At 35.7% G+C, this 27,609-nt stretch overlaps 1 protein-coding gene across 1 annotated transcript; it reads right to left on the bottom strand.

Moving 5' to 3' along the window:
* On the bottom strand, positions 1-27,260 carry REXO4 (REX4, RNA exonuclease 4; the record flags this gene model as incomplete). The annotated part of the gene is made up of 11 exons (XM_035731070.2): positions 1-219; positions 5,395-5,697; positions 7,134-7,425; positions 9,777-9,995; positions 11,554-11,826; positions 15,415-15,721; positions 20,577-20,829; positions 20,864-21,025; positions 21,077-21,285; positions 21,323-21,454; positions 27,206-27,260. Coding segments are annotated over 11 exons (2,424 nt in total), but the record flags the coding sequence as incomplete, so codon positions are not given.
* Between the last annotated feature and the right edge of the window lie 349 nt (positions 27,261-27,609).

The raw sequence follows: 27,609 nt of genomic DNA, 5'->3' as shown, positions 1-27,609 counted from the left end.
TCAAGTTGGTTTATTACTCTGTGTGTGTGTGTGTGTGTTTGTGTTTCTTTTATGTTTACGATGTCGATTGAGAAATTTCATTCGATTTTTTGAACATTTACGATTACGTATTGGATCCCATTGTTTGAATTTATGAATAGAATCTTTAGTGGAAGTTGTAGATTGTTGTTGGTGTTGTTGTTGAGACTTATGACATTTCACTTGTTCATGTAATCCAGACTAAATAAAAATAGAAATATTTATAGAATGTTAAAATATATAAATGTATGCAAACCATTTATAACAAATAGTATATACACATTTTGTATACATCAAATAACGCTTATATCACATATCACCATGTGACAATTAATCAAAGATACTTAGATTTAAGTTATACTTTCGTGTCAACAATACGGATACTATTTGATTACGTGAACTTAAATGCAAAACAATAGGTTACACATCAGAACATTCGATAAAAGACAATTTTTTTCTAATCAGAGGGCTTTATCCTTGCGTGTTGGTGAACATGTACCAGCTTGGTTGGGAAAAGGAATTACCAAGTCAATTAATAGCACTATTCTTTCTCATTTGGTAGATAGTGAACATCATATCAAAATAGAGAATGCTTTCTCTGTTTTATATTTTACAAATCAGCTACTTATCATACTACTTTGTTTTGATTTAAGTAGTGAAAACGTTTCTTTGTAATTTCTCAACTTATAGTTTTTGTAGCGATAACCATGTGACAATTAATCAAAGATATAACTTTATATACTTTTATGTCAACGATAAGGATACTATTTGATTACGTGAACTTTAATGAAAACCATAGGTTTGAGATCAGAACATTCGATAAAAGACAATTTTTTTTCTAATCACTAAGATGTGATTTATTCTTACAGACACTCCAACTGGATTTTCATCATTTGCTTTAAACTATCTAAATAACAATTAAATATCATAGAATATTAATTAAAGGCAATAGTATTTAAGTATCACAATATGGTATGTGTTATATTTTTAGTTGAATAAAATGGAATTGTTTATCAATGTAGTCAGATCATTTCATTATTCGAAAGTAATTTGTGGATTACATTGATAAGATTTCAACAAAAGTTTGTGATCCTATGAAATGATTACAGAAAAATCTTAATTAATACTATATTAGAATATATCATTTGTGTAAAGTATATTTCATTGGCTGAAATCATGAGTCAATTGAAGCTAGACCGCCATGGAAAACCTGGAAGCACTGGACGGCCGTTTCGTTCTAGTATGGGACTCCTCAGAAGTGAGCGTCCACGATCCCGCCCCCGGTGAGATTCGAACGTAGGACCTATCAGTCTCACACGCGAGCGCTTAACCACTAGTCCACTGAGCCGGTATCCAACGGAGTTAATGTCCAACTTCAACCAATCCATTCATCATTTCAACCAGTGAAATTCCTAAAATCTCCACAAAACCCCTTCTGAGAAAGTATATTTGAAATAATTTCAATAATTGAAATTTCAAGTTAACATTGACTTCATTACTATTAGATACACTGATCAGATTCAATTATCATTTATAGTAAGAAATAACAGTTGAAATTTGTACTGCAGAAAATGCACCTTTTGAATGTTATCATATCATAGAGTAGTGTATAAGATTAAAGATAATGTTCATTATTGAATTGTTTGCATTGACAAGCAAGTTATTTATCTTTCAAATTAACTCTAATCAATAACAAACAGTTTAGTTGAAAAAATAGTTCATTCAATTATAAATTTATACAGACTGTATTTTAATTGCGATCATAAACCGATTGGTGTTAGACTACCGTTGGAAGCCTGAAGCTAATCCGTGTCGAGTAGAGACAGGTATCTACTTCAGTACAATGGAAGATGGTCGCGCAATTTCGTCGATTGGTTTATATTAGGTACTGACACCACTGGATGCCAACTCAGTGGTCTGGTAGGTTAAGCGTTCGCGCGCGAGACTGAAAACTCTGACTTCGAATCCCGCAGGCCGGATCGTGAATTGTTGCATCATCTCAATTAAAAACTTAATAATCTCCACAACCCCTAGACTGTATTTTGTTACTTTTTTTATCCTTAATTAACGGTACAATGAAGTGTTAAAAGTTGTAATTAAGCTATTGTGTCATAAACTATATCGATACAATGATTTATCTAAAAAATACCAGTAAAATTGATAAGAATATCAAAACTTTTTTTCGTCAAATTGCATATCAATCATATCAAGAGAATCACTTTTTTGCTTGAATTTCACTAGGTATATACCATTGGATTGATATAATATTATTATTGAGAGCTCGAGATTAATTGGTGAGACTCTAATTTAGGGACGACCTTTGAACGAACCTTAAATGACCAATCAGAAGACAGTATAAAGTGAAAATATATTATAAGTAAGTAATGAATTACAGTGGATATTCTTCTTCTACATGATTTAAAAACTTGTTAAGGTTTGGTAAAGGTTCAGAAGTTCTGAATTCATAATGCATGCGGTAAAGAAACTCGTCCATAGGGTTAGGGTGCTAACATGCGATCGGTTTACAACGGATTTTAGAGGTTAGGGTAACGGTTACGGATTAGGGTTAGGGTTGTAGCCTCTCAATAAACACCTCTTCTCTAAAATCCGTTGTAAACCGATCGCATGTTAGCACCCTAACCTTAACCCTAAACCTATGGGCGAGTTTCTATACCGTATGCATTATGAATTCAGAACCTCTGAACAGTTATCAAACCTTAACAAGTTTTTAAATCATGTAAAAGAAGAATATCCACTGTAATTCATTACTTTCTTATAATATAATTTCACTTTATACTGTCTTCTGATTGGCTAATAATTGAAATTGCTCAAACGCTTCTGATTGGCTCGTCCCTAAATTAGAGTCTCGCCGATTAATTTACAAAATACCATAACAAAGTACTGATTAGTAGACTATTTAGTATCTGGAAACTTTAATTTAGATAAATACTGTGATTAGAATAAATGTATTATTGGTTGTATCCCATTGAGTAGGAAAAATTTCATTTTTGATATTTCGTGTCTTAATGGAAGACACTTCCTGAGGGTGAATAAATTTGTTTGGAACTATCAAGTCCAATCTTGGCATTGACACTCATAAATAGTGGCCATAAAAATAAATAAATTTTTGGGAGGGAAAGTTCCAGTGCATTAAAATAGTGATAAGAACTCATAAAGTGAACAAACATTAGATGATAATGTAACAAACTAACTGAAAATAGATTAATGGTTATAAAGAAAGATATAAATTGAAGAAAAAATGATAATGATGTAATCTAACTTCAGAAAGAGTTGCTAATCACCATTACAATGTTCTGAAACTTTCCCTCTCAAATTTTATTATTTGCCTGAAACAAAACATATGATTAACATTCATTCATCAAATATGAATGAGTTACACATATGCACATACATACATCATTCACATGATTCATGATCTTACTGAATCATATGGATAAGCATTAAGTGTAGATATGATTTGATTATTAAGACATTATTCATTCTTTGATCATTTTGATTATGATCATTACCCTGAAGAAGTCCAGATAAATTTGTTGGACGAAACTATGAAATTTCAATTATTGAAATTATTTTGAATAGAATTTACAAAAATAATATTTTTCATTTAATCCGTATGTTAAGATAGTTATGATAGAAGTGGAAAATGCAATAAACTTGTATAATACACTTCATACAGAATGACTACATAGTTCACAAATTATCAATCAGTAAACGAATGAAAGGACATGAATTTTTATTCATCAAAGTTATCATATCTCACATCAGTGAAGTAGGAGAGAAAATAACATAAAATTCAATGAAAACTAGAACAGGAGATATTCAATTTAGACGGAACAAATGAGATGAAAGAAAGGAAAGTTAAGGATAACATTCAACGCGAAATTCAAAAGAGGAATAAATGAAGCGGGACTACTGTAACCGACTATGTATGACGTTACTCAACGTTCCTAACCAAAGACGATGATTATTGTGTTTGCTTTATGTTATGACCTCGGATGTCTTGTTTTGCTATCACGCGACCTATCGACCAATCCGAATACGACTTATACGAATCTTCACACTAGGCCAACCAATGACGTTCAACCGGTGTGGGCAGTTCAGTGTCCTTATTGGTCCTATGTCCTACGAGCCCTTCCACTTGAGTCCAGAACAAGATACCAGCTTCCGAATCAGAGCAGATCGTTTATTTCAGGCATACTTAGTTTATATATCAATCACACAGACCGCAACGTACCATAAAATAGGAAATAATATTTGTACACAAATAAGCCCAAAAAGTGGCTGTGAATGTGGGAGGCAGTAGTTAATAAACTGAACATAACTTAAGAACCGTAAATCGTACAATAATAAATTATAGGTCAAAATAAAGCTTATCATAAAAGGAATATAAATATACATAGTGTAATTGTTGAGTAGTTATACAATAAGAATATTTATAGAATATTAGTCCATGAATAGTCCTTGGAATTTACCTGTAATTTAATCTTCACCGGATATAACACTTTAGTTAGGAAATTTCCGTCTATCGATTTATGAGTCAGACCAATGACCAATAAAATGGTGAATTAACGCCATATCTTGCTTTCTCCTCTTAGCTTTCCCCCAATCCAGTCCTAAACCAATCAGTATTACATGTTGTGGGTAAGCTGTATTTAAGAATAAGTAGTACATATTTTAACCGCCACATCACATGAAGTTTTACTATCTCATTATTCAAACTGCAATATCAATATGGTAACTTTAGGATGAGCTTAAGTGATACTCATATAGTTATGAACACACTTTTTAGTAAAATCTAGTCATCGTGTAGATAAGCATATATACAAATGTAATTTGAAATAGGTGAATTTATGGAGGCATTAAATTTTAAAATATTCATCATAAATTGATTTCATTTCGTGAGGCATCAAGAACTGGATAACCGGACTGGTTTAAGCTTAGAACACCTCATCAGTGTGTAACTACAATTACACATATAAGTAAACCCATAAAATTCACGACTATCAAAGTCCAATAGTACGTTTTCCCCTTTTTGATTAATATGAGATAAACTGAAGATTTAGAATGATGCTATCACGGAATGATGATCTCAGTCATTATTAATTCTCTAGCTAATAAGAGCCTTTTGACAAACCGATTAATCAACCATAATCAGCGTAAAGCCTGATAGACAGGTAACTTATTCATACTATATTTGCATGAATTAATAGTAATTTAAAAATAGTAAAGAAATCGAAATAATCGTAATATCAATGATAAAGACAGAAAGTGAAAATTGGGAATATGGTTTGAAGAGACAGAATAAGAAAGCATACATAAAGGAATAATATAATTTAAGATCCATTTATGACAAACCTCATATTCATCTTTTACATTCAGTACGCCTTGTTCTTCTAGATTTATATTCTTCTTGACTTGTTCGGTTTTTGAAGTCCGATGCTTTTTCCTTGATTCCCAGACACGTTTCACAGATGTGTATAGACGCATAGTAGCTCTAGCATCTTCAACTGAATCGTGTTCACCACTTTGTACATTAACACCGAGAACTTTTTGTGTCAATGCTTTGAGTGATGGTATACGACCATTGAATAAATCCCGAAATGGACGATAACGTGATGTATCACGAATAAAACGACGAGGGTGAGACAATCTTAAAACCTATCAGTTACAGGAATAAAGAAAGCGAACAAAAAACGTACTTAACTGGAAAAAATTAAAAAATAAAACTATAACGCCATAAGTTATGAACCAAGAAAGTAATTAATTATAAATTAGATAAAAATAATTACGTCCGCTATTTTGAAGTTGATTTATCACCACAAAAACTAGAAGTTGAGAAATTACAAAGAGAAGTCTTCACTACTTAAATCAAAACAAAGTAGCATGATTAGTAGCTGATTTGAAAAATATAAAGTAATCTCGAACTGTATAATCTTTCAATATTACTGAGCGTTTACAATTGAGAGATGTTTACGCAAGCTCCGTAAAGTAATTAACTACAAAAAGAAGTTGATAGGAAAAAACATTTTGAGCGTTTATCTTCAACTAGATAAAGACTTACATCTTATCATATGAATCTCAGTTATTATGTGAGGTGGTAATTTTTACAACGACTCGAGAAATACTTAAAACTTTTAGTCAATATCAGTAATTCAAGTCTGGATTCTATAATTATTGTAGAAAGAAACTTAAAAAGACTATTTAATATAATGGATAGTCTAAAGTATTTCTCTCTTCCACATGTATACTACGATAATACGATAATATGAATAATCACGTTATATCACATCCAGGATTCATAACCCAGAGTATAGACTAAATAATACTTTATTCAGTGCAATTACAAGCAGCCACTCTCAGTGAGTCCACGGTGAAAATTAATGGGAGGAAAGAAAACCACATATTTAATAGTAAGTACTCTGTGTCTATTTGTCCACGCTCAATGACTAATCACATTTTAGTTTCACTACCACATATCACTTTTATAGTATCCCTCAAAGGGTCGACGATTGTCTAAACCTCATGGACATATTTCACTGCACAAAACAATTAACAGACTGGACAATGTAAAGGATTCAGTATATGAAGTTGAACGACATTAAAAACAATGGGATAGATTAGTAGTAGTAGGAAACGGAGAGATAGTCTTCTCATTAAGGTAAAGTAAAACTTATAATTGAGGGGAATAGTTAATTCTTCTAAAAAATATTGGAGATACTTCTAGCGTAAAGAAAGATATACCAGTCAACAATCCAAACCAAAATAATCTTGAATTCAGGGAGCGAAGTAAATTTATCTAACATATCGAGTTATTAGAAAAATTGGCTTTCACTGGATTTCTGATCTGAAACTTATTCTATTTATTTTAGTTCACATAACATTTAATATACAATGAGAATTCATAATCGATTCGATGGTTAGATATGGAAAAAGACAACTATTTGACGGGTTCTGTACTCATTGATCCATGCATCAATCCAGTACTGAAACTAAGTATATTGTAAACAATCTAGAAATCAATACATTTCTTATCAAATCAGTTGTATCATAAGCTTTTATATTAGTGAATCGAAACGATTATTTACTCAACACACTTTAAGATCCTTCAGGATAGAATGTCCAACTAGTATTTTATTCTTTATCAATTCTGCAACTTCTTTGTGTACATCATTGAACGCTCGAGCTGGTCCATTTTTTCGCAAATCACGAGGTCTTATACCAGAGAATTTTGTTCGATAATCAACAACACGTTCTTCTGGACGTACATAAGCATCCAATAGGGTATGACCAAATTGATTTACAATTGAAACACGTGCTAATGCATCATCTTTACCTTCAAAACCTACTCCAACAAATTCACAATCCATTGCAATACGACGTGTCGGACTGTTAAAAAATGTACATAGAAATATACACACCAAAATATATGTTTACCGTTTTTATTTTTACCCAAAAAATATATATATGACCAATAAATACTCAAATTAGAATTGAAAATTGTCTAAACTTATTCGCTTGGAAGAATTATCAGTGAAACATCAGAAGCATTACCAGACATATCTATCTAGGGTTACTGCCGGTTCCGAGCCCGAGTAAAGAAGAAGGTTTAGACAACCTGGCTGCAAAATGCTTACCAGAAAAAACAATTCAAACCATTCAAGTATAGGTATCAATGCCATGGTTGGACTTGACAGTTTCAAATAAATTGAGTATTGGTTAGACGGTTAGTAATAAATATAATTTTCGTTATATCCCAATGAGTAGAAAAATAGTATTCATGACGTTTCGTGACTTAATGAATAACATCTACAAACCCTAATGTTTCCGATCACTGCTTATACTCTACCTACTTCTACCACTACAGGATTTGAATCGACAACTGCATCTCTGTTCTAATGTGGTGTGACATCTCGAACTGATGTACGTACGTACGAAGTCCTACGTTGTTGATGACTAACTGACCGTGAATTAATGTAAGCCACTTCTTCAGAGTAATTTTTTATTTACTCACGAAACGTCAGGAATACAATTTTTCTACTCATTGGGATATAACGAAAAATATATTTACTATCCTTCAAAATCTGACCTGGGAGTCGAAAGATCTTCATTTAGAAGGATTGTGACGCTTTATGATGAAAGCCGAGATTTTTGGAAGCCACGAGGCAGATGACCCTTATAACAAACACAGGAACAATTAACACAGATACATAGAATGTTTGGACAATGTAGGAGACCGGAAGGACCGATCGAATAGCTACAGAAATGAAGAGATACAACTTGACGGTGTTCCAAATCAGTGAAAACCATTGAACCCAAGCTGGACGAAGAAGATTAGATCCGGGAGAGGTGATGTCGGAAGAAGCACTTATAGCACTTATAAGATGAGAATCTCATGGATCCAGAATCGTCAAAGCATCCTTCAAAACAAAGAAGAAGGGAATCACAATGAGTGTTATGCATCTACCGACGGTAGCATTGAGCGATAAAAATCAGCTTTATGGGGGGCTGTAGTCGATCGTAGAGAAGGACCCACGAAAGGAACCTGACCATCTTGATGGGAGATCTAAATGCCGAGGTTAGAATGGATAACATCGGGTATGAAGATATCAAAGGACATGGACTGACTGAGAGAAAGGAACGAGAACGCTAAGATATATGTAAATTAATGTGCCTATAAGAAAATGGTTATAAATGACACTATATTCCCCCACATACGCACACACAAAGCTACATGAGTCTCACCGGACCACACCACACAGAAGCAGACCGATCATATTTGCATTACTAAAAAATTCAGTTGGTTAAAGGAAGACATGAGAAAAGAGAGAGGTGTTGACATAGCTTCAGATCACCACCTGGTGATTGTCAAAACGAAAAATGAAGTTAAAGAAACACTGGGCAAACAGCATTACAGAGGTTTAATACAGTATTTTTTCGGGATACTGGTAAACTCAACGAATTCAAGATAGCCCATAGCAACAGGTTCTAAGCCTGACGAGATCTACTCAAAGAAGAAACTACTGTTGAGAGCAACTCTCAACATTACTCGTTAACATACATCGACTTCCTTGACTATAAGAAAGCCCTTCACAGTGTGGCCAGAAGAAACTTATAGAAACTTCTTCGGCATTATGGTGTATGTAAGACGATGCTCAACATCATACTAAAATCATGTGACGGCTGGGTATCATCGGCTACAACCTACAGTGACAAGGAACAAACCAGCTTCTAACTGAAGAGGAAATTAAGAGAGGACGTTGGAGGTGGATAGGATACACATCACGCAGATTAACAAACCGCATCATGAAACAATCCCTAGCGTGGAATCCTAAAGGGAAAAAGAAGAGTAAGAGCAAAGAACACATTACGCAAGGAATAAGAGGCAGACAATAAAAGAATGAATAGCAATGAGAAATGAGAGCTCAGGACAGAGGTGGTTGGAGAAACCTGGTCAGTGGAGTAACAGGAGCAAGTAAATTATTTTGCCAAATTATCCCTCAATTTATTGTCGTTATTATTATTTTTACCACAAATTGGTCACATTTCACTGACGATGGCTAGTTTGCTTATAAAGTAGTTTTAGTGTTGTGAATTGGAGTTATCAATCATCAGAAGTGTATTTATGAAGCATTTTGTGGATCCATATAATGCTTTCCAATCTTCTCTAAGTAACATTAGTATTTTTTTTTTTAAAAAAAGTAGTTTTATGAACACATGAAATCAAACTGGGATTTTACCCTGAAAATGATGTTAGTTTCACTAAAGATTTTGTTGTAGCCGATTGATCTTGCATTGAATTAGCAATTAAAGCATGTGGTACATTATCAAACCATACTTCTTTCATGTTATTTGTTAAATATAAATTTGAAGTTGAGTTTTGCAAATTATACTGTGAATTTGATTGATCATTTTCTGATTTGTTATTGACAGTGAATGATTTAGATTTTTTATTCGGTCTAATAAAATTAAAAAGTCAACAATATTACAAATTTATTATTATTATTATTCAAGTGAATGATACAATGCAAAAACATTTGTAAATGTATAATCAATTGACATTTAATATAGGGTTACAATACATTCACACTTATGATCGGATTGAAAGTTCAATTATTCTATTTATTAGTTAAAAAGCAAGCTTATTTCCAAAGAGACATGTTCAGCAACTTTGTTTTCTAAGCCAAGAATGAACATTCTCGTAATTAACATGTAAATGATGTTTATATCTTAATGCACTAATTTTTTTTATTTACTAAGGGATCTATTTGTTGAGTCGGCTTTCGGAGAACTTTAACGGAGTCTCCAGAGGCCCAAAAGGAGCCGAGGAGTCCTAGCCAATCAAAGCATGATGGAGCATTCTAGAATATAAATGTGGCGTGCTACTATTGGTCAGTAGCATAATATGTCGTTAACGGATTGGCCAACATGTAATGTTGATTTAACAAACGTTAACATCTATAAATACCCATGTTTTCTGTACAAAAATGAACCTTGGGATAAATGCTTTCTCTCATACTTGTGTGTTCTCTCTGGAGTTCAGGTCGCTGTATAGTTCTAGCGTGTGGGTTATCAGAATAGCTTCAGAACAAATATATAGCGTCCAATCAGCAAGACTTAACACTATTCCACTGATTGGCGAACCAATGTAAGAAAAATTAAATCAGTCTATTTTTATTAGACAAATAATGACCATTTTGTTTATTTTAATGCAAGTCAGTCAGTCAGCGTAGGACCATGCACATATATTGCATCGGTCCAAGTTGCCACACCTCATTAGTACAGCAAGATGAACACCGGATTCATAGTAGTTAATTCAATGGTGCTAATATATAAAAGACCGTACTAGAATATAGTACAGGAGGAAAGAATCAGTTCGTAGAAAGAAAGATATGGAGCGATTTTAATCTCATAGTTTAAGGGAAGACAGAGAATGTATACACCTACGCCATTGTGATCGATTCTGAGCCATGTCACCCAGAGTCTCCAATCATTGGTTACGATAGTCGCGTGGACCCCAACCAAGTAGACTGCATCTACCAACATGGCTAAAACCAGAAGTCAGTGACTTTATGGACTGATGCCACGTTTTGGTTTGGCCACCCCTAACTTCCTTCCAACCACCCTCCCCCCACACTAGTCAGTTTTGCGCGTCGTGATAATCGGTGTTCAGGCATACGTAACACGTTTCCCAACCATCTTAGTCGATGAACATTCACAACCTCATCAATTAATTTACCATCACTCCCTAATATCCTACGTCTAACTTGAATTTAATCCAAGTTATCAATTATAATAGATGGTTTTCTTATTTTTATTCAGAGATTTATCACAGATAAATGAAAATAGAGATAGAGGGTGATATATATGATAAGAATTTGTACAACTCTGAGACTTGATAAGTAAAATAAACAAATGCCATATCATATCCCAGTACCATTAATGGGGCATCTATTTCAAGAATGTTCATATGGGATGTATATTATCATTTAAATATTATCATTTACATCACTCAACCTAATCGAATGAGATTTCACTGAAGACATTTTTTCAACTGATACATCTTTGTTCAATTTCGAAAATGGTTGTTCACAAGAATTATCACTTGACATTGTGAAAACATTAGGAATCAATTTTGATTTATCGGATGTCAATTGAATTATTTCCGTTCGATTGATTGTATTGTGTTTTTGTTTTTGAGTACGAGAAACGAATTCTGCTCGTCGTTTCTTTATAATCTTCTGTTTTAATAAATGTATTCTGAAAGGTAATTCAATCATCAAATGTACACTTTTAGAGTAGAATAAAAAAAATTTTTTAAAGGTTCGTTTAAAACCATAACAATAATGAATAACAGATGAACCACAATATACAATTAAATACAAGAAAATACATTAGTTTCTTATTGGAATGAATTCACTGAAATACAATGGTTGGAAAAATACCTTCATCTCTATCATGAATCAAATGCTAATTGAATGATGAAATAGCCTGTCGAAAAGACATCGTTGACGAGGTTAGATCAATATTCCAGTCTAAAGTAGAATGGGATCTTTTTAAAAGTAAAAAAATACATCTTGATGGCAGATTTTAACAATCACAACTATACACTTTAAACTTCCTTTTTGACAATTCAAAACTTATGATTGTTTAACCGTATTCAATCTATTAATTTGAACTAGAAATAGATTAATAGCATTATAGAAAGTAATATCGACAGGATGTTCCTCTTACAAAGAATTAAAGGGCTTCTAACTGTTTACTCATATTGTTGGAATTTTTGTGACAAATGTCCAACCAAAACAATCTATGAACTACATTCTTTCAACAACAAAATTTTTATCTCATACCGCTTTGATTTGCCTATCACTCTGATCATGTCTGTAAACTGACATGCATTCTACAACAATTTCCAGTATATAGTTTATTTATTTACTATTCATTTATTAGATTTATTTATTTATTATTTATTTGAACACATAAATATTGGTACAAAGGGACACCAGATTTATATGCGCCACACCAAAGTGGGAATAAAAGAGAGTTGAATAAGTGACGAGGTAAAAATAATAATAATAATAATAATAATAATGTGAACTGTTTGACTGTTAATCGAAGCAAGCATAGTATTTTCAGTAAATATCGTCATTTCATTCTATTTGTGTGGGCTGTAATACTGCCCGGGTGACCAGACCGGAGCAGGTGGTTTTCGTAGGGAACCACACCCCGAGCCTTCGGCCAAAACATCTAACCCACAAGGTAGTGGAGCAACGTAGGGAGATGCAGTCCCATGGTAGCCGATGACCAACGATTGGTTCATACGCCATTTGTTCCTTCAGGATACTGGAACCCATGTGCACCATCGGTTTGGAATCAGGGTTTTCCAACTCCCCTAGGTGGACTCTCCATGTCCACCAACCCGGTTAGAGCGCCGGACATTCGCTTTTCGTCCTCCCAATTTCGTAAACAATACCCGTGTTGCGAGAAGGTAGTGAGTAGGACTTCCCTGGCAGAGGCTATATACGCGTGGCCGTGTGACAGCATTTCGAGAGGGAGGACGGACCCACCCCACTCTCAGCAGTACCGGGGCATTTGGGGCCATTTACAAGAAGTTTATGGGAATAGTTTTTTTTCCTACTGTTCGATTAAGTTAGCTTGTGATTTACTCTTATATTGATATAACATAATGTGAACTGTATTTGAAAAGCGACAACGTAACGAGATTAATATACTAATTTCTATGATCGTCGGTTCAACTAGCATATGCAAACAACTATAATGATCACTGAACAAACTGACGTAAATAAAAAATTGTGGAAAGAATTTCACTTGATAAAAAAGAATACAATCTAATTCCTAGATTATTTTGAAATTCCCAATGAGATAAACGTTTATTTGATACTTATGAAAACAATGTAGATGCATCGAAATTTTCGATGAACTAAAAAAAAGATAAATACTTGCTATTAGAACTAACAAAACCAGAAATCTAATAATCCCAAAAGTAAGTTTTTGTCATCTTTTCTATGTAGAACGAATATAACCTCCAAATGTCTGGTACGAGCGAGGGTGAGGAGAGTTCGCTCTCCCCTTCGAAATGCCCTCATATGACCACGCGTATGTAGCCACTATGTTTTTTGTGTACGACATCCGAAGAAACAAAGAAATTTGGGTGTGGAATCCATTAAGACGTTACATATCTAATTCTTTGAAATTGGTAGTTAACGATAATTAAAAAATGGCTTTCACTAAGAAGCGTATGAGACTTGAACTTAACATGACTGAAACAGTTTTTCCATCGAGTGCAAATAATCATTCAAATATAACGATGATCAAACACAGAAGTATTAGGGACTTTGGTATATTTAGAATTATTGCACGTCAGTAAAAAAATCCGAACAGTAAACGGGCTATCAGCTCCATCCACTGAATAATGAAACCAGCCAACCATAAATAATTTGTGACTTGGAACAAATGCTGCTACCATTCACTTCGGAACGGTATCAAGAAATAAACAAGATAACATACAAATCCAGTCAAAATAAAAATTATAAGGTTCATGATAGTGACAAAATAAACATTAAAAAAACAACAGTTGACATGAAATAGAGAATGAAATAATGAAACGCTTTAAACTTGGAGAAAGAAGATGAATTAATATACACTATTGTGGACAATTTGAAGTAATATCATTTGAGGTCTTCTGATGATATACTTCGATCACATTTTATGTGTATAAATGAATACATAAATATAATGCCACTAAACCAATGGAATTGCAAAGTGACTGAATTCCATTACACGCAAAACGTTCAGTGATATTATAATGCAGAGATTTTTCAAAAAGATATTATAGTTATCTAAATCATTGACATTAGAAAAGTTTCATGTCAATCATGATCAGAGTAGAACCTAGCACAAATAATACACGTGTGTGAAGGTTAAAAATACTATTTAACTGATTAAACTTAGATAGATAGAGCTGGATTTGAATCTGCGACCTATTGTTTGAGCGGCAAGTTGCTTTATCATGAAGTCACTTTTTCTAATAATCAAGATATAAAGATTATATTCAGCCTAGTACTGTGGTGCATGCTACTTATATTGATATAAGTAGTATATAACGCGAGTCTGAAATGTAATGTCTGGCAGCACAAGGTGGGGAAGATCAGCTAATGAAGAGCCGGAATAGAAAGCAATTAGTATGGAAATGCAAGAACAATGAAGTTCGAGACAATTATTGAACATTTTGCAAATTAAATATTATGATATGGTTTTTCTATTTTACCAAGTAACTCTGTAATTTCGTGTTAAATATAATTCAATTGTCTCCACCTGTGTTCTGTTCACTACAGTACTACAATGGTCAGTAACCTAAAACATTGAGTTATAAGCAAAATATAGATAATATCAATTTAACCATGATATGATACACAATATTTTCTTGAAGCATTATAAGCATGTGAATAGATATAAATGTAAAACAAATGATCATTGAACACACCGATAAAACATTGTTTAAAATCTATTTACCTTGAATCATATTTTGATTTGAATTTTCTTTTACTTATAAATGGATAATTTTTCTTTTCCTTATTCTGATTCTTATTGTGATTGCCTTTTGATTTATTATGCATTATAAGGTGAAAATTGATAAAAATAACTAAAATGGCATAGAAACCAGAATAGAAGAAGAAGGGGAATTAAGGGGTTAAGGGGGGATGAAGTCTTTTTTAAAAAAGAAAAACAACACAATGATTTATGCAGGGAATATTTTATATTTGATAGAAGTTTATGTACACTTCTTTTGTTTTATATTATAAAAAATATAAATGTTATTTACAAGAATTGAACACAATTCAAATAGAGTAATGTAACATGCCTAAAGGATAACCAAGATTAGCAATTAATCGTATTACTGGACTGCAACCTCCAACAAAAAATGCACAATTCGAATGATATTTTAATTTTAAAGAATCTACCGATTCAGATAGATTAAATTTATCAACAACAAGTATATGACTTAAACGTGAGTTAGGTGGATCATGTAAATCCACTGAAGCCAACAAATTGCCAACATGATCCCACATATATAATAAACTTGAATTACCACCGGATACAATGCGTGAATCATTATCCATATCACAAAAAATGGCTGTTTGTGAATACCAAGTGTCTGATAAACCTGAAAGAAAAAGAAAACTATAAAGTGAAAAAATCACACGATTAAAGATAGGGATCTAAAAGAACTAATCAATTACAATCTACCTTCCATGACAAACCAACATGTTTAAATCAATATAAGACGGAAATCTTCATATAAACAATCTGAAAAACAGTTCACACCAACCAAAGAACAACTATGAAGATGATTATCAAAGATCAAAACACTTTTACTACATAAAAGAAGATTGAGAACGCTTAATTACAAAACAAAACTCATATTTCGCTTTCTTATCCTTTCATTCCTTATAATTCATATTCTATGTTTAGTTTTATTTTCCAACACACAGCAGCTCGCCTGAGGTGAAAATTCTGTCCTATCTAAACGATCTCAAGTAACTGAATGGTCGAAAGTTAAATGCTTAAACTGAATACAATTTATGAACCAGCCCCCTTAAAACCACGTTTATCAATAAAACTGGCTCCTTCAGCGTTCAAACAATAATGGAGATCGGACAACATATAGGTTTGGCTACGTCTTTAGAAAGTCTTAACATCAAGTTTAGTGTTGAAAGTCGATTTAGGAGGAATAATAGGAATTGAAGAGGAAAATTGATTATGAACACAGTGATCTCCACTGTTGTTAGAGAAATCAAGGCGGTTACCACTACCTGGTTGCCCACACCGTGAAAGGTTCTTATACAGGTACCTGAAAAGGGAATTGGGTTAGACGTGGTCTTAGTGACCTGAAAGCGTGACCGCAGTTCCCAAGAGACAGCGGCTTGAGGCCGGTCACACACAATCTTTTCGTGTTGGCTCCGTACTTGGTGAAACCTTAGTGACCGAGACGAGAATCTGTGGGATTAAGCGAAGTGCGCATTTTTAAGGTCGACCTTTTCTAACCCCACCCTTTCTTGTGGGAAAGTAGCATCGCTGTTAAGCAGGTTGTCTGAAGGAAACATCTTATGCCGTCACACCTCTGTACAGTCAGCAGTACGACTTCGGACCTTGAGTTTGCTGCTCTTAGACTTACCACCCTTCAACCGACCTATCTGGCATGGTAGGACCTTGAGGAACGATTGTTCCAGCCAATATAGCTCGATTGGCAAGTCCGGCCACCACGTCAAGGTAGGAACAAGGGTCGGGCTTAACACCAATGTCTGTTGTCTATCTGAGAGCCGTATCAAGACTCTAGTGCAGTGCAACACATTCGCTTTCCGTCCGCAGCTTCAATAAGCTTGTTTCATAGGCGTTTATCGGAGGACCGTGTGGCAGGACTAATCAACTGGATCCCAATCAACATGTGATTGTGTTAAATTTAGAAAAAAAATTCATCAAAAAGAAACGTATTCGGTCCGAGAAACTATGTCATTTAGTTGTCTCCGCCTATGTTCCAACCACCGGCGTGTTCAATGAATATTGTGTTGCTAGCCGGCGATTTGAATACGCAGGTCGAGTGTCTAGGCACAGAGTCGTTTGAGTGGCCGACAGGGACCTATTGGCTGCAAATTTTTTAACAGAGACCGTCTCCTGTGGCTTTGTACAGACCACAAACTGTTTCCGGTTAGGACCAACTTTGGCACAGTCATCGCTGATGTGTTAACTTGCATCCTCCCTCTGTAGCTCAAGCTTTGACTCAGACTCGATACACTGTGATCAGCTACCGCTGGTGTAGTTGTGTACAAAACCATCACTGATGTTTTGGACGAGGGACAGAGTTCTTTGACGAACAGTTCAGCTGGTCTACTGCCCTCGTGAAACAGGTCAAACTGTTCTGTCCTTTATGGACGGTGACGACTGACCCACCTAGATCGGCGGAAGTTCGCAAGGAACTACAACTCCTGAAGCTCCATAAATGACTAAACAACTTACCTCTGGTCCCTCTTAGGGATGGTGATGAACTTTTGGTCAAGAAAGTGACAGTTGTTTGCAAACGTTTGGCAATTAGAGTGTTGCAACGCCCCGAAACAAGGCGATAGTAGTCCTTTTTAAAAACGTTTTACATCAACTACACAAAAATTATAAGGGGATAAGTTTAATTCAGATTGCGTTCAGACTGTTTGTTTACGTCATACTTTGCGCACTGCCAAAAACCCGGGAATAGTTGACTCACGAGGAGCAGACTGATTTTCGTTTTGACTGAGGACGTATTGATATATATATATATATATATATATATATATATATATATAGTCTCTGCCAAATATTAGAACACCGAAGTAAATATTGCAGGTTAATAATCACTGTATCTTGATATGAAGACTGCCTTCGATGAACAGGACTGTTATATTGGATTTTTTGAAGGATGCGCCCCAAAAGGTTTATCAACATTTTGAAGGCTCTGTATACAAACAACCCGAGTAGGGTGAGGGAGTACGATCACCTCTCATCCTTCCACTAAAGTAGTGAGGCTAGGGAAGGCTACCCAATCTGACGTTAGTCAGGAGTAGAATGTCTGGCAGCAGAGAGACAAGAGGATCAAACATTTAAGAATGGAAACAGAACGCAATTTGTATGAAAATGCAAGAACAATGAAGTCTGAGATATTTTAAGACAAGTGATGGACATTTTGCAAATTAAGCATTTACTATATGATTATTAGATTTTATTAACAAGTTCTGTAATTTCCTGTTAAATACATTCGATTGTCCCCTACTCGTGTTCTGTTCACTACAATACCTAATCCATACAATCCCCACCTAATCAGTTGGCAACCATTTCCCGTAGGTATAGCGTGTGTTTATGACCTTCGAAATGCGAAGAATTTCTACAAGATTGGTAGAAGCCTGTTCCTGCACTCATTCCTGGTAGTGAGCAGTTACAAATAGTAAAGTTCATGAACCTGGGTAGCCTTGTGGGTGCTAATATTGTTACGACTGACGAGATTAATTTGGGTATGGTGGAAGCCAATCTGGGCCATCGTGTCGTGAGTCTGAAAGCAAAAGGTTGGATTTACAATGCGTTGGTGAGAGTGGTTCTGCCCTATGCTCATGAAATCTGACCTCTCCGAGTTGAGAATGTTAGGCAACTCTCAGTGTTCAATCGTTTTTTCTCTGAAGGATTGCTGACACTCAGCAGTAACACCATGTTAATATGCAGAGGTTCGATAACGTGTGTTCAGACAGTGACGACAATTCAGTTAGTGTCAAAACCTTGAAGTACTGGCTTCGGTGGTTTGGACAAGTGCTACACGCGTCATTCCAGTGAACTTCACGTCGTGCATTACTTGCCGACGCTGGGGTTGGTTGAGAAAAGTGTAAATGGTCAGTCATTGTGTCGGGGTATGAAACAAAGCCGAACAGGACTGGTATCCATCGACTCCTCGACTTTCTGGTTGATATTCGAGATACCATGAAACTCAGTGACTTGAAACGTCATCAGACATGGCTCAGAATATAAACTAATGGTAATTCCAATGTAGTTTTCTTTCACTTATTTTAAAAAAGAGGAACTTCCTTAACTGAACGGATACATTGTGGCAAACCTTGTGCTAACTGAACTACTTCCCCAATTATAAACTATTCCCGCTCACTTATTTTTTATCAATTTATTGTTTTTGACCATACTTACCCTCCTTCCTCTATTTCTTAGTAGTCTTGTTGTCTTATTATGTGGTGTGTATTTCTTTCAGTTCACCTTTGTGCCAATATTTGTTTAAGTATTAATGATGAACTAAACTTAGTTTGCACAAAACAAGAAATGTATGACCAGTTAGTAGAGCCCAGTAAGCTTGTAAAACTGTAGCCTATCTCCTATCATTTTGACATAATTAAAATAACCCAGAACGAATCCGAGAATTAAAAAGTTTCATAGCCGAATATCACCGTAAAAAATGAAATTAAATAGAAATTTTAAGTGATTCAGTTCTTCTACTATCCAATAACAACTTTGATGTGAATTATTTATTAAGGTCCTATGAGACTTTTTAGTACGACACTAATTAACGAATGTAACTCATGCATTCGGGCTTTAGGCATATTGTTTGTGCAAAGGGTGGTGACACTAACCAGGTGCCTGAATCGAAGCAAATGAAACTCTGTCCGAATATGTGGCCTAGTGGTTAATAGCAGAGTGTTGGCAGTTGGTTATACTCTTACCACCTCTACCACTACGGGATTTGAATCGACAACTGCATCTCTGTGCTTATGTGGTGTGGCAACTCGAACTGACGTAAGTACGTACGAAGTTCTACGTTGTCAGTGACTGACTGACAGCAGTGTTGTAAATAATAAGTCACCACTCTACATTGACAAGTGAGAATGTTCATGATGAAGGTTCTGAACATGTTCATTATACTACTAGTTTAAATAAATCAGGATTTGATCTACTAAAAACAAAGTGGATTATTAGTTAAACAATCTTGTATTGTTTTGTACTCTAAAGATTATATCAACCTTACTGTGTTCGAAATATTTGTTATTTTGTCACCGCCTAACAGGATTTTGTCAGTATATCAATTCTAAAGAACATGGAAGATAGATCAAGCTGAATAAAATGGCAAAGAACAGCTAGTTTAAAGTAATTCTAACTTTGTCGTGTATTTTCAAGACAACGCTATGCAGACCGTTACAAGTGAGTGTGAGCAGAACGCAATCATCCATGTTATTACCATGTTCAAACAATCCGAATCTCTTATCAAGAACAAGTTTTGTACAGTAGTTACTAATATCTTTGTATTTTCCCACAAACAATAGTGAGCTACTACGGCTAAGGTGATATTAACACAAACACATTTTAACTGACGCAGAATAATGACTTAAACCATCAAGTGAGTAATCAATTAATAAGATAACATATTTAAAGCTCTGTAAACCTTGGTTGAGAATGCAACAAACAAACACACCTACAAAAATATCAAGACATTTAGGAAGATTTACCTTCAGGGTGTAATATAGAAACATTCCTCCCGGCACGCCTACTCCATAAAGAAAGTCGAGGCCCCCCTCCTGTAACAAACCAATCCTCTTCGAACTGTTTACAGGACAAAGTAGTTAACCAAGATCCAAGCTTGGATCGAGATAATTCACTATTTAGATACGGTTTGAACACAGATGAAGCTTTAAAGCTCCCATTCTGTATAACTCTGTTATCCCAAAAGCAGACAGTACCATCCTCAGAACTAGTAGAAAACTAACAAAATGAAACATTAGATCGAAAAACGAACCTCGTGTGCTCCAACCCTGCAAATTTTATAGATCGTGGACTTATGTCCAGTAAATTTGAGCTTTTCTTTGACATCACAACCAATTAAAAACGTATGGATAGTTCCATCACCTAATGCGGCCAATAGAGTGTCACTTTCTGTATGATAACACAACCCGGTAACCTAAGCACGATTGAATGAAATGTAACTAGTGTATTGATTTATCCACCTTACTTCAGAAACGGTTGCGTAAAGATTTACGGACGTCAGATGGACTGTGTCATGATATTTCAGAAAGCCGTCGGTAGGTGTAGTCCATTTGTATACAACAATCAGACCAATTGACCCACAAAAAACATAATCCTTCCCGAAACATAAAGCGTAAATATTTCCTGCGTATTTCACGTTGATAATGCATTCTGGCTTCCCCTCAATTTGTGCATCTATAACGAAAAAATTGTAAGATCAACGCTCACATACCACAGGACAGTGAACATAACGAATAAATTAGTATTTTCTGTATATTAGTTCCAAAAAGTAGATATTTCCTACATGGAGATGTAACGGATGATAGTATGAATGTATGAGCTATTATCCTATTATTGTTCATATCTATAAGAAAAAAAATGTAGAAAATAATATGAACTATATCATCACCAAAAACAATACCCATAACCTGTTTTATTGCTTTGTTTGCAGTGACACGCATTAGCTTATATTACCTTGAGAACCATATTTAAGTCTTCTTATACGAGTGAAGACGAGCCAGTGACTTGTTTATTCGGCAGGAAAGATAGGATAAGACAAGTTTCATTTGTTGGCACATACATGTGACCAATTAAATACTGATAAAACAGCACTCATATCAGTTTAACATTTTACAGCATAAAATGAGAGGATACTGGCTACTAGATTTCAGCGCGAAATCAGAAACAAGACAACAAGTACCTTTTACTTATTGAGAGCTATGATATGCCTCAACAAAATTTACCGATATTTCGCTACATAAATTCTGGAAATCAACAAACATAACAAGACGTGAGACTAGGAACAAAGTTTAGCGATTCATAGGGTGGAGGGGAATTTATTAGTTTTTTAAATGGAAAATTCACCCTATACTTTGGTGGTGAACCAATACATTTAAGATAGTGACTTGTAGACATTTCTATTTACCTGTATAGATGCAAAGAATGAGTACTTTGTAGCTTCGTTAACCCAACCCTCGTATTGTAGGTGATGCTAGTTCGTCATGAAAGCCCTAACTCTTCTCTCTTACTGTAAGAAGGCAATTAGCGTGAAACTCTTGATCATTTATGTTAAGACTCATTACCTCTTGTAATTTTATCATCTTTTATTACAATCCTTTTAATTACTAAAGACTATCTTCTGCTTAGCTAAAAAGCCCCCAAATGCCCTGGTATGGCCGAGAGTGGGGAGAGTCCGCTCTCCCTCTCGAAATGCTGTCACACGGCCACGCGTATATAGCCTCTGCCAGGGAAGTCCTACTCACTACCTTCTCGCAACACGGGTATTGTTTACGAAATTGGGAGGACGAAAAGCGAATGTCCGGCGCTCTAACCGGGTTGGTGGACATGGAGAGTCCACCTAGGGGAGTTGGAAAACCCTGACTCCAAACCAATGGTGCACATGGGCTCCAGTATCCTGAGGGAATAAATGGCGTATGAACCAATCGTTGGTCACCGGCTGCCATGAGACTGCATCTCCTTACGTTGCTCCACTGCCTTGTGGGTCAGACCTTCGAGTCGAAAGCTCCGGGTGTGGCCACCTAAGAAAACCACCTGCTTCGGTTTGGGCACCCGGGCAGCATCAAAGCTCTCTCACATATTAAATGAGATCTGTGTGGCGCATATGTATTTGGTGCCTCCTTGTACCAATATGTGTTAAAAATTTAAAAAATTTACCACGAAAACTGCATAAATGGACTTTCTCAAGATTAAAGTGATTTGGAATTAGATAACATATGTTCTGCACTAATCAGTATGAAACTATACCTTATTTATTTTATTTTATTTTAACACATAGATATTGGTACAAGGAGGCACCAAATACATATGCGCCACACAGATCTCATTTGGTATGTGTGAGGGCTGTGATACTGCCCGGAGGCCCAAACCGAAGGTGGTTTTCTTAGGGGACCTGAGCTCCATTTCTTATGTGGGTCTTATGATATACGTTAAAAGTATATTGTCGCAGTGCTATATCAACAGAAATATCAATAGAATTAGTTGTATTAATATATATGTAATACTTCAAATCAAATATCAGTCTACTAGTCATTTATGGTAAGATCAGGTTAGGGGACAGATGGACCTTAATATCACTGCCTCACCATAGATGATGTAGACACGAGTCTGCTTAAATAGCGACTAGTATGACCTGCATATACACAAGCTAAATTATGATGCCCAAATTGAATTCTAACTGGATCTAGGTTATGGAGCTGCTGCACACAGCTGGAAAATTACCCTCAAATAAAAAGGCAGCAGTATTTCGAGAAAATACCGAGCGTTTTTTATTTGAATGAGACCATCAAGATGGACCCCATTAGAAAAGCGGATAACAAGCATACAGATGTAAGCATTGTTATAAAGAGAAAGAAAAATCACGCTGAGAAGAAAGTAATTATAGGCAGCACTAAGGTATGTGAATCTGGTGTTCCAGTTTCGGATTCACATATCAACGCAAAATAGACTATGGGGGAGCAAAGTCTGAGCGGCATAGAGAATGTGATCAAGAGACATAATAAGGTAAATGACTGGCTTACAGTCACACCTAGAAAGAGGAAAATAAGAAAACATAATGAGATCTCTGCATTTGGCGCTAAATCGGAGTCCGACTGAAGGGAGGAGATCTCAGGAATTAACACTCCACAGCGTGTTATGACGGGCCTCGTTGACAGGTAAGCCACTTTTCATAAGGTCCGAGAATCTTTCAAAAAGGAACCAGAGGCAAGATTTGAGCACGACCTAAGCTACAATAAGTCCTTAATAAGCAAACTACTCCCAGAAACAGTTTCAGGAGTTAGCATCTGTAATCATTGTAGAATAAGACAAAAGGTGGAGTCTGAAAGTACTCAGAAAAGCCGCCTCATAAAGGTTACCATTGCTTTGGCTGAACAAAGAAACCCAATACTGGGAAACTCACGCAAACTGATTGGATCCGGAATACACGTCCGTGAGGATCTTATCCTGGTTGAGAAGAAATGCTGGAACGTTGCCATTAGCCTTAGCACAGCAAGTACTATGGAACGCTACAGGTCAGTAAGAAATAGGTGTGTAATTAAAATCAGAGGAGCTCTGAGAAAATATGAAATGCATTTGGCACAATCTGCAATCAAGCAGTTTAAGAGACTATTCTCGTACGTAAATTGCAGAACAAGGATGCAGCATCGGATAGACAACCTAACTAAGGAAGAGAGCGAATCTGAAACGATAGAGGATGATCAGGAAAAAGCAGAGGCTATGTCAAACTAATTCGGGTAAGTTTCAACACAGAGACCTATTGTAGACAAAGAACTAGACCCACATACAAAGTCAACAAACCGTCTGCTCACCGTTGACTTTGTTCAAGACAATGTACTTAAGGCTCTTAGCACCTTAGATACGGTGAGTCAACAGGACCGGATGAACTACACCCCAAAATCCTGAGAAATATTGCACAGTATATTGCAGTCCCACTATCTGTGACATTCAATCTGTTGCTTGACCAAGGTATGTCGTAGTTAAAATAATGGGGATAATAGTCAAAAAGACCATGATGACATTCGTAGAAACCAACAACTTGCTAAACAGCAAACAACATGGCTCCAAAAAATGTCTATCTTGCACAACACATTTGCCTATAGCAAGGGAGCAATGGATCAAGGTTCTAGACAATGGAAAATCAGTGGATGTTGTCTACATAGACTTCACGGCCCGGATGAAGTGAAAGATGACTTTTACAGAATGCTTTCTGAACTTCTTCAAAAAGCTAAACGTTCAGATATAGTACTCGTGGCAGGTGATTCTAATGCCCTAGCAGGTAGCTTAAACCAAACAGAAAGACATTTAGGTGGGTATTTTAGTATCCCGGCTTAGCGAACAGATAATGGTGATCGTCCGCTGCAACTGCGCTCAGACAATCGTTTATTTTTAGCAAACTTCAACCTTTTCTGATTTCTCAATAGTTTTACTATTCTCTGAAGTCGATTTTTCAGTTTCGATCTAAACATAACTTTCATTTCGGCTTCAGAGACATGCTTCATTCATTTATGAATGGCTTGAATAAGGTATCTGTTCTAATCCACTACGCCCTCGGAATATTGTCATATTGATAAGTCTTGCTACCGATGCGCCTAAACTTTTCCTAACCAGTTCCAATGTGTGATCTCCAGTTGTAATCATCGTAAACGATAGCTATCAAGATCATCTGCCTTAATCTTATTGGATCAGTTATCGTTGTTTACTGCTTATTGTTTGACGTTGGGTAAATGAAAGTAGTGAAACTCATTAGGATATAAGTATAACATACTAACGGCCTTGAGCTAACCAACCAAAATTACGATGACACCCCATGTTTTGCGCGAAATTCAAAGTTTAGTGTAAGATAACTTACATGTTACCGTTAATGGAATAAATATTGACAATATTTGGTCCTTAAAATGCTTGAAATCAATAAAAAATATCTATTATGCAACCAAAATATGAATTTTCGGTGATGATTAAGCCAAATTACGAAAAATTCCTGCTTCCAAAGCAGATTGTATTAAAGTACTTGATATAATTCAATAAGTAGTCAAGAGTGCTTTGTGAAGCTAAGCCGTGTTCTCCCAATCTAACCCATACTTTAAATTTCAACCCTAAGTTCGTAAACAGAAGGGTAATAAAGAGTTGAATCATAACTGATGTAAGTTCGTAATGAAAACTATGAGGTTAAATTCGCTCCACATCTTTCTTCCTGTACTGTATTCTAATACACAATCTTCCTTTTATATATTAGCTACATTGAATTAACTACTATGAATTCGGTATTCATCTTGCTGTACTAATGAGGTGTGGCAACTTGGACCGATGCATATATGTGCCTGGTCCCACGTTGTAGCTGACTGACAGACTTCAGCAGATCATTTGACAAGGTGCCAACAAACAGACTGCTATTTATGCTGGAAAATATTGGCATTGCCGAACCTTTCCGAGATGGTTTAAGGACTTCCTAGTAGGCCATAGACAGAAAGTAAATGTAAATTCGAAGTGCTCCACCTGGAGACCAGTACTCAGTGGGGTAGCGCAAGACTGTCCTTGCTCCTTTACTTTTTATACTGTATGTAAATGATCTCTCAAGTATAGTTGAGTCCAGTCAGTCAGCTACAACGATGGACCAGGCACATATATGCATCGGTCCAAATTGCCACACCTCATTAGTACAGCAAGATAAACACCGGATTCGTAGTAGTTAATTCAATGGTGCTAATATATAAAAGAAAGACTGTGTATTAGAATATAGTACAGGAAGAAAGAATTATTTCGTAGAAAGAAAGATATGGAGCGATTTTAATCTCTTAGTTTAAGGGAAGACAGAGAGTGTATAGTTGAGTCCACAATGTTGATACGCTGATGTAGAAATCTGGCGAGAAATCACAAGAGACGCAGATGCATGCGCAATTCAGACATGAAGTACCGGTGCCCGTGATTCGGTCTCACAAGGATCTTGAGGTGACAGTGAGTCATGATACTAAGACAACGGCCCATTGCCGCTAAGTCTCAGCTAAGGGGTTTAGAACCCCATGGGCTTTAAGACGAACATTCACCAAGTTAGACACTATCATGTTCACTACTGTATGCACAATCTTGCAAGAACTAAGCTTGGAAACTGAGTTCAGGCTGCATGCCCCTGTTTAAAAGGTGACTAAGATATCCTGAGAGTTATGAAGAGGGCAGCTACATGTGCGATTCCAGAACTCCGGTGTTTACCATAAAAAGAGTGGCTTAAAAAGCTAAATCTGTTTGCTCTGTCCTGTCGCATAATAAGAGGTGATCTGATTTTAAAGTATACAATACTAAGAAGTGATTTTGGACCTAATATATCTTCTCTCTTCCCACCAGATCTGGATAACTCAGAAGACATAGCAGGTGAGCAGAAAAGCCAAGAACTCACAGAAGCATAACATAGGCCGTAGGCATTCTGTCCTTACTACACAAACCTGAATCTGATCATATTGTTGTACCACACAATAGTAAGACAGAATACGACTACACAGATGTTGTTAGTGTAATCCTGGAAACACTTTCAATCAATCAAATTTTAAATAAAGCATATCAATAAGTAAATACTTCAGCTAAAATGAAGCAGTGGACCGACACGGACTCACATAACAGTGACGATGTTGCTCAAGATTTGCGCTGAAGCCTTCAATCACCAAACTTGGTTAGGTGAAACTAGTATTAGTGTGTCTCTAGGTCTCTTTTAAAAGTGATTTTGTGTCACGGAAAATGGCGTTTTAGGTTCAAAAGTTAATAAAGTCTGTCTAATCTTTCACGGATATGAAAGGACAAATTAATTATTCAAATGGTTTAAATGGTTGTGAACAGAGAAGCTTCGTCCTAACGACCTTCCGCGTCATGTAATAACAATGCATTCATTTCAGACAATTAATTTCTTCGTAAGGCTGGAACTTTATATGGTTCAAATGGTTCAAATGGTTGTGGACGGAATAGAAGAAGCTTTCGCTTAACAGACTTCCGTGTTTAGTAGCAGGGGATCACCGAATC

This window comes from Schistosoma haematobium, chromosome 4, assembly GCF_000699445.3.
Source record: "Schistosoma haematobium chromosome 4, whole genome shotgun sequence".
NCBI lineage: Eukaryota > Metazoa > Platyhelminthes > Trematoda > Strigeidida > Schistosomatidae > Schistosoma > Schistosoma haematobium.
This window is presented reverse-complemented; position numbering and strand designations above follow the sequence as displayed.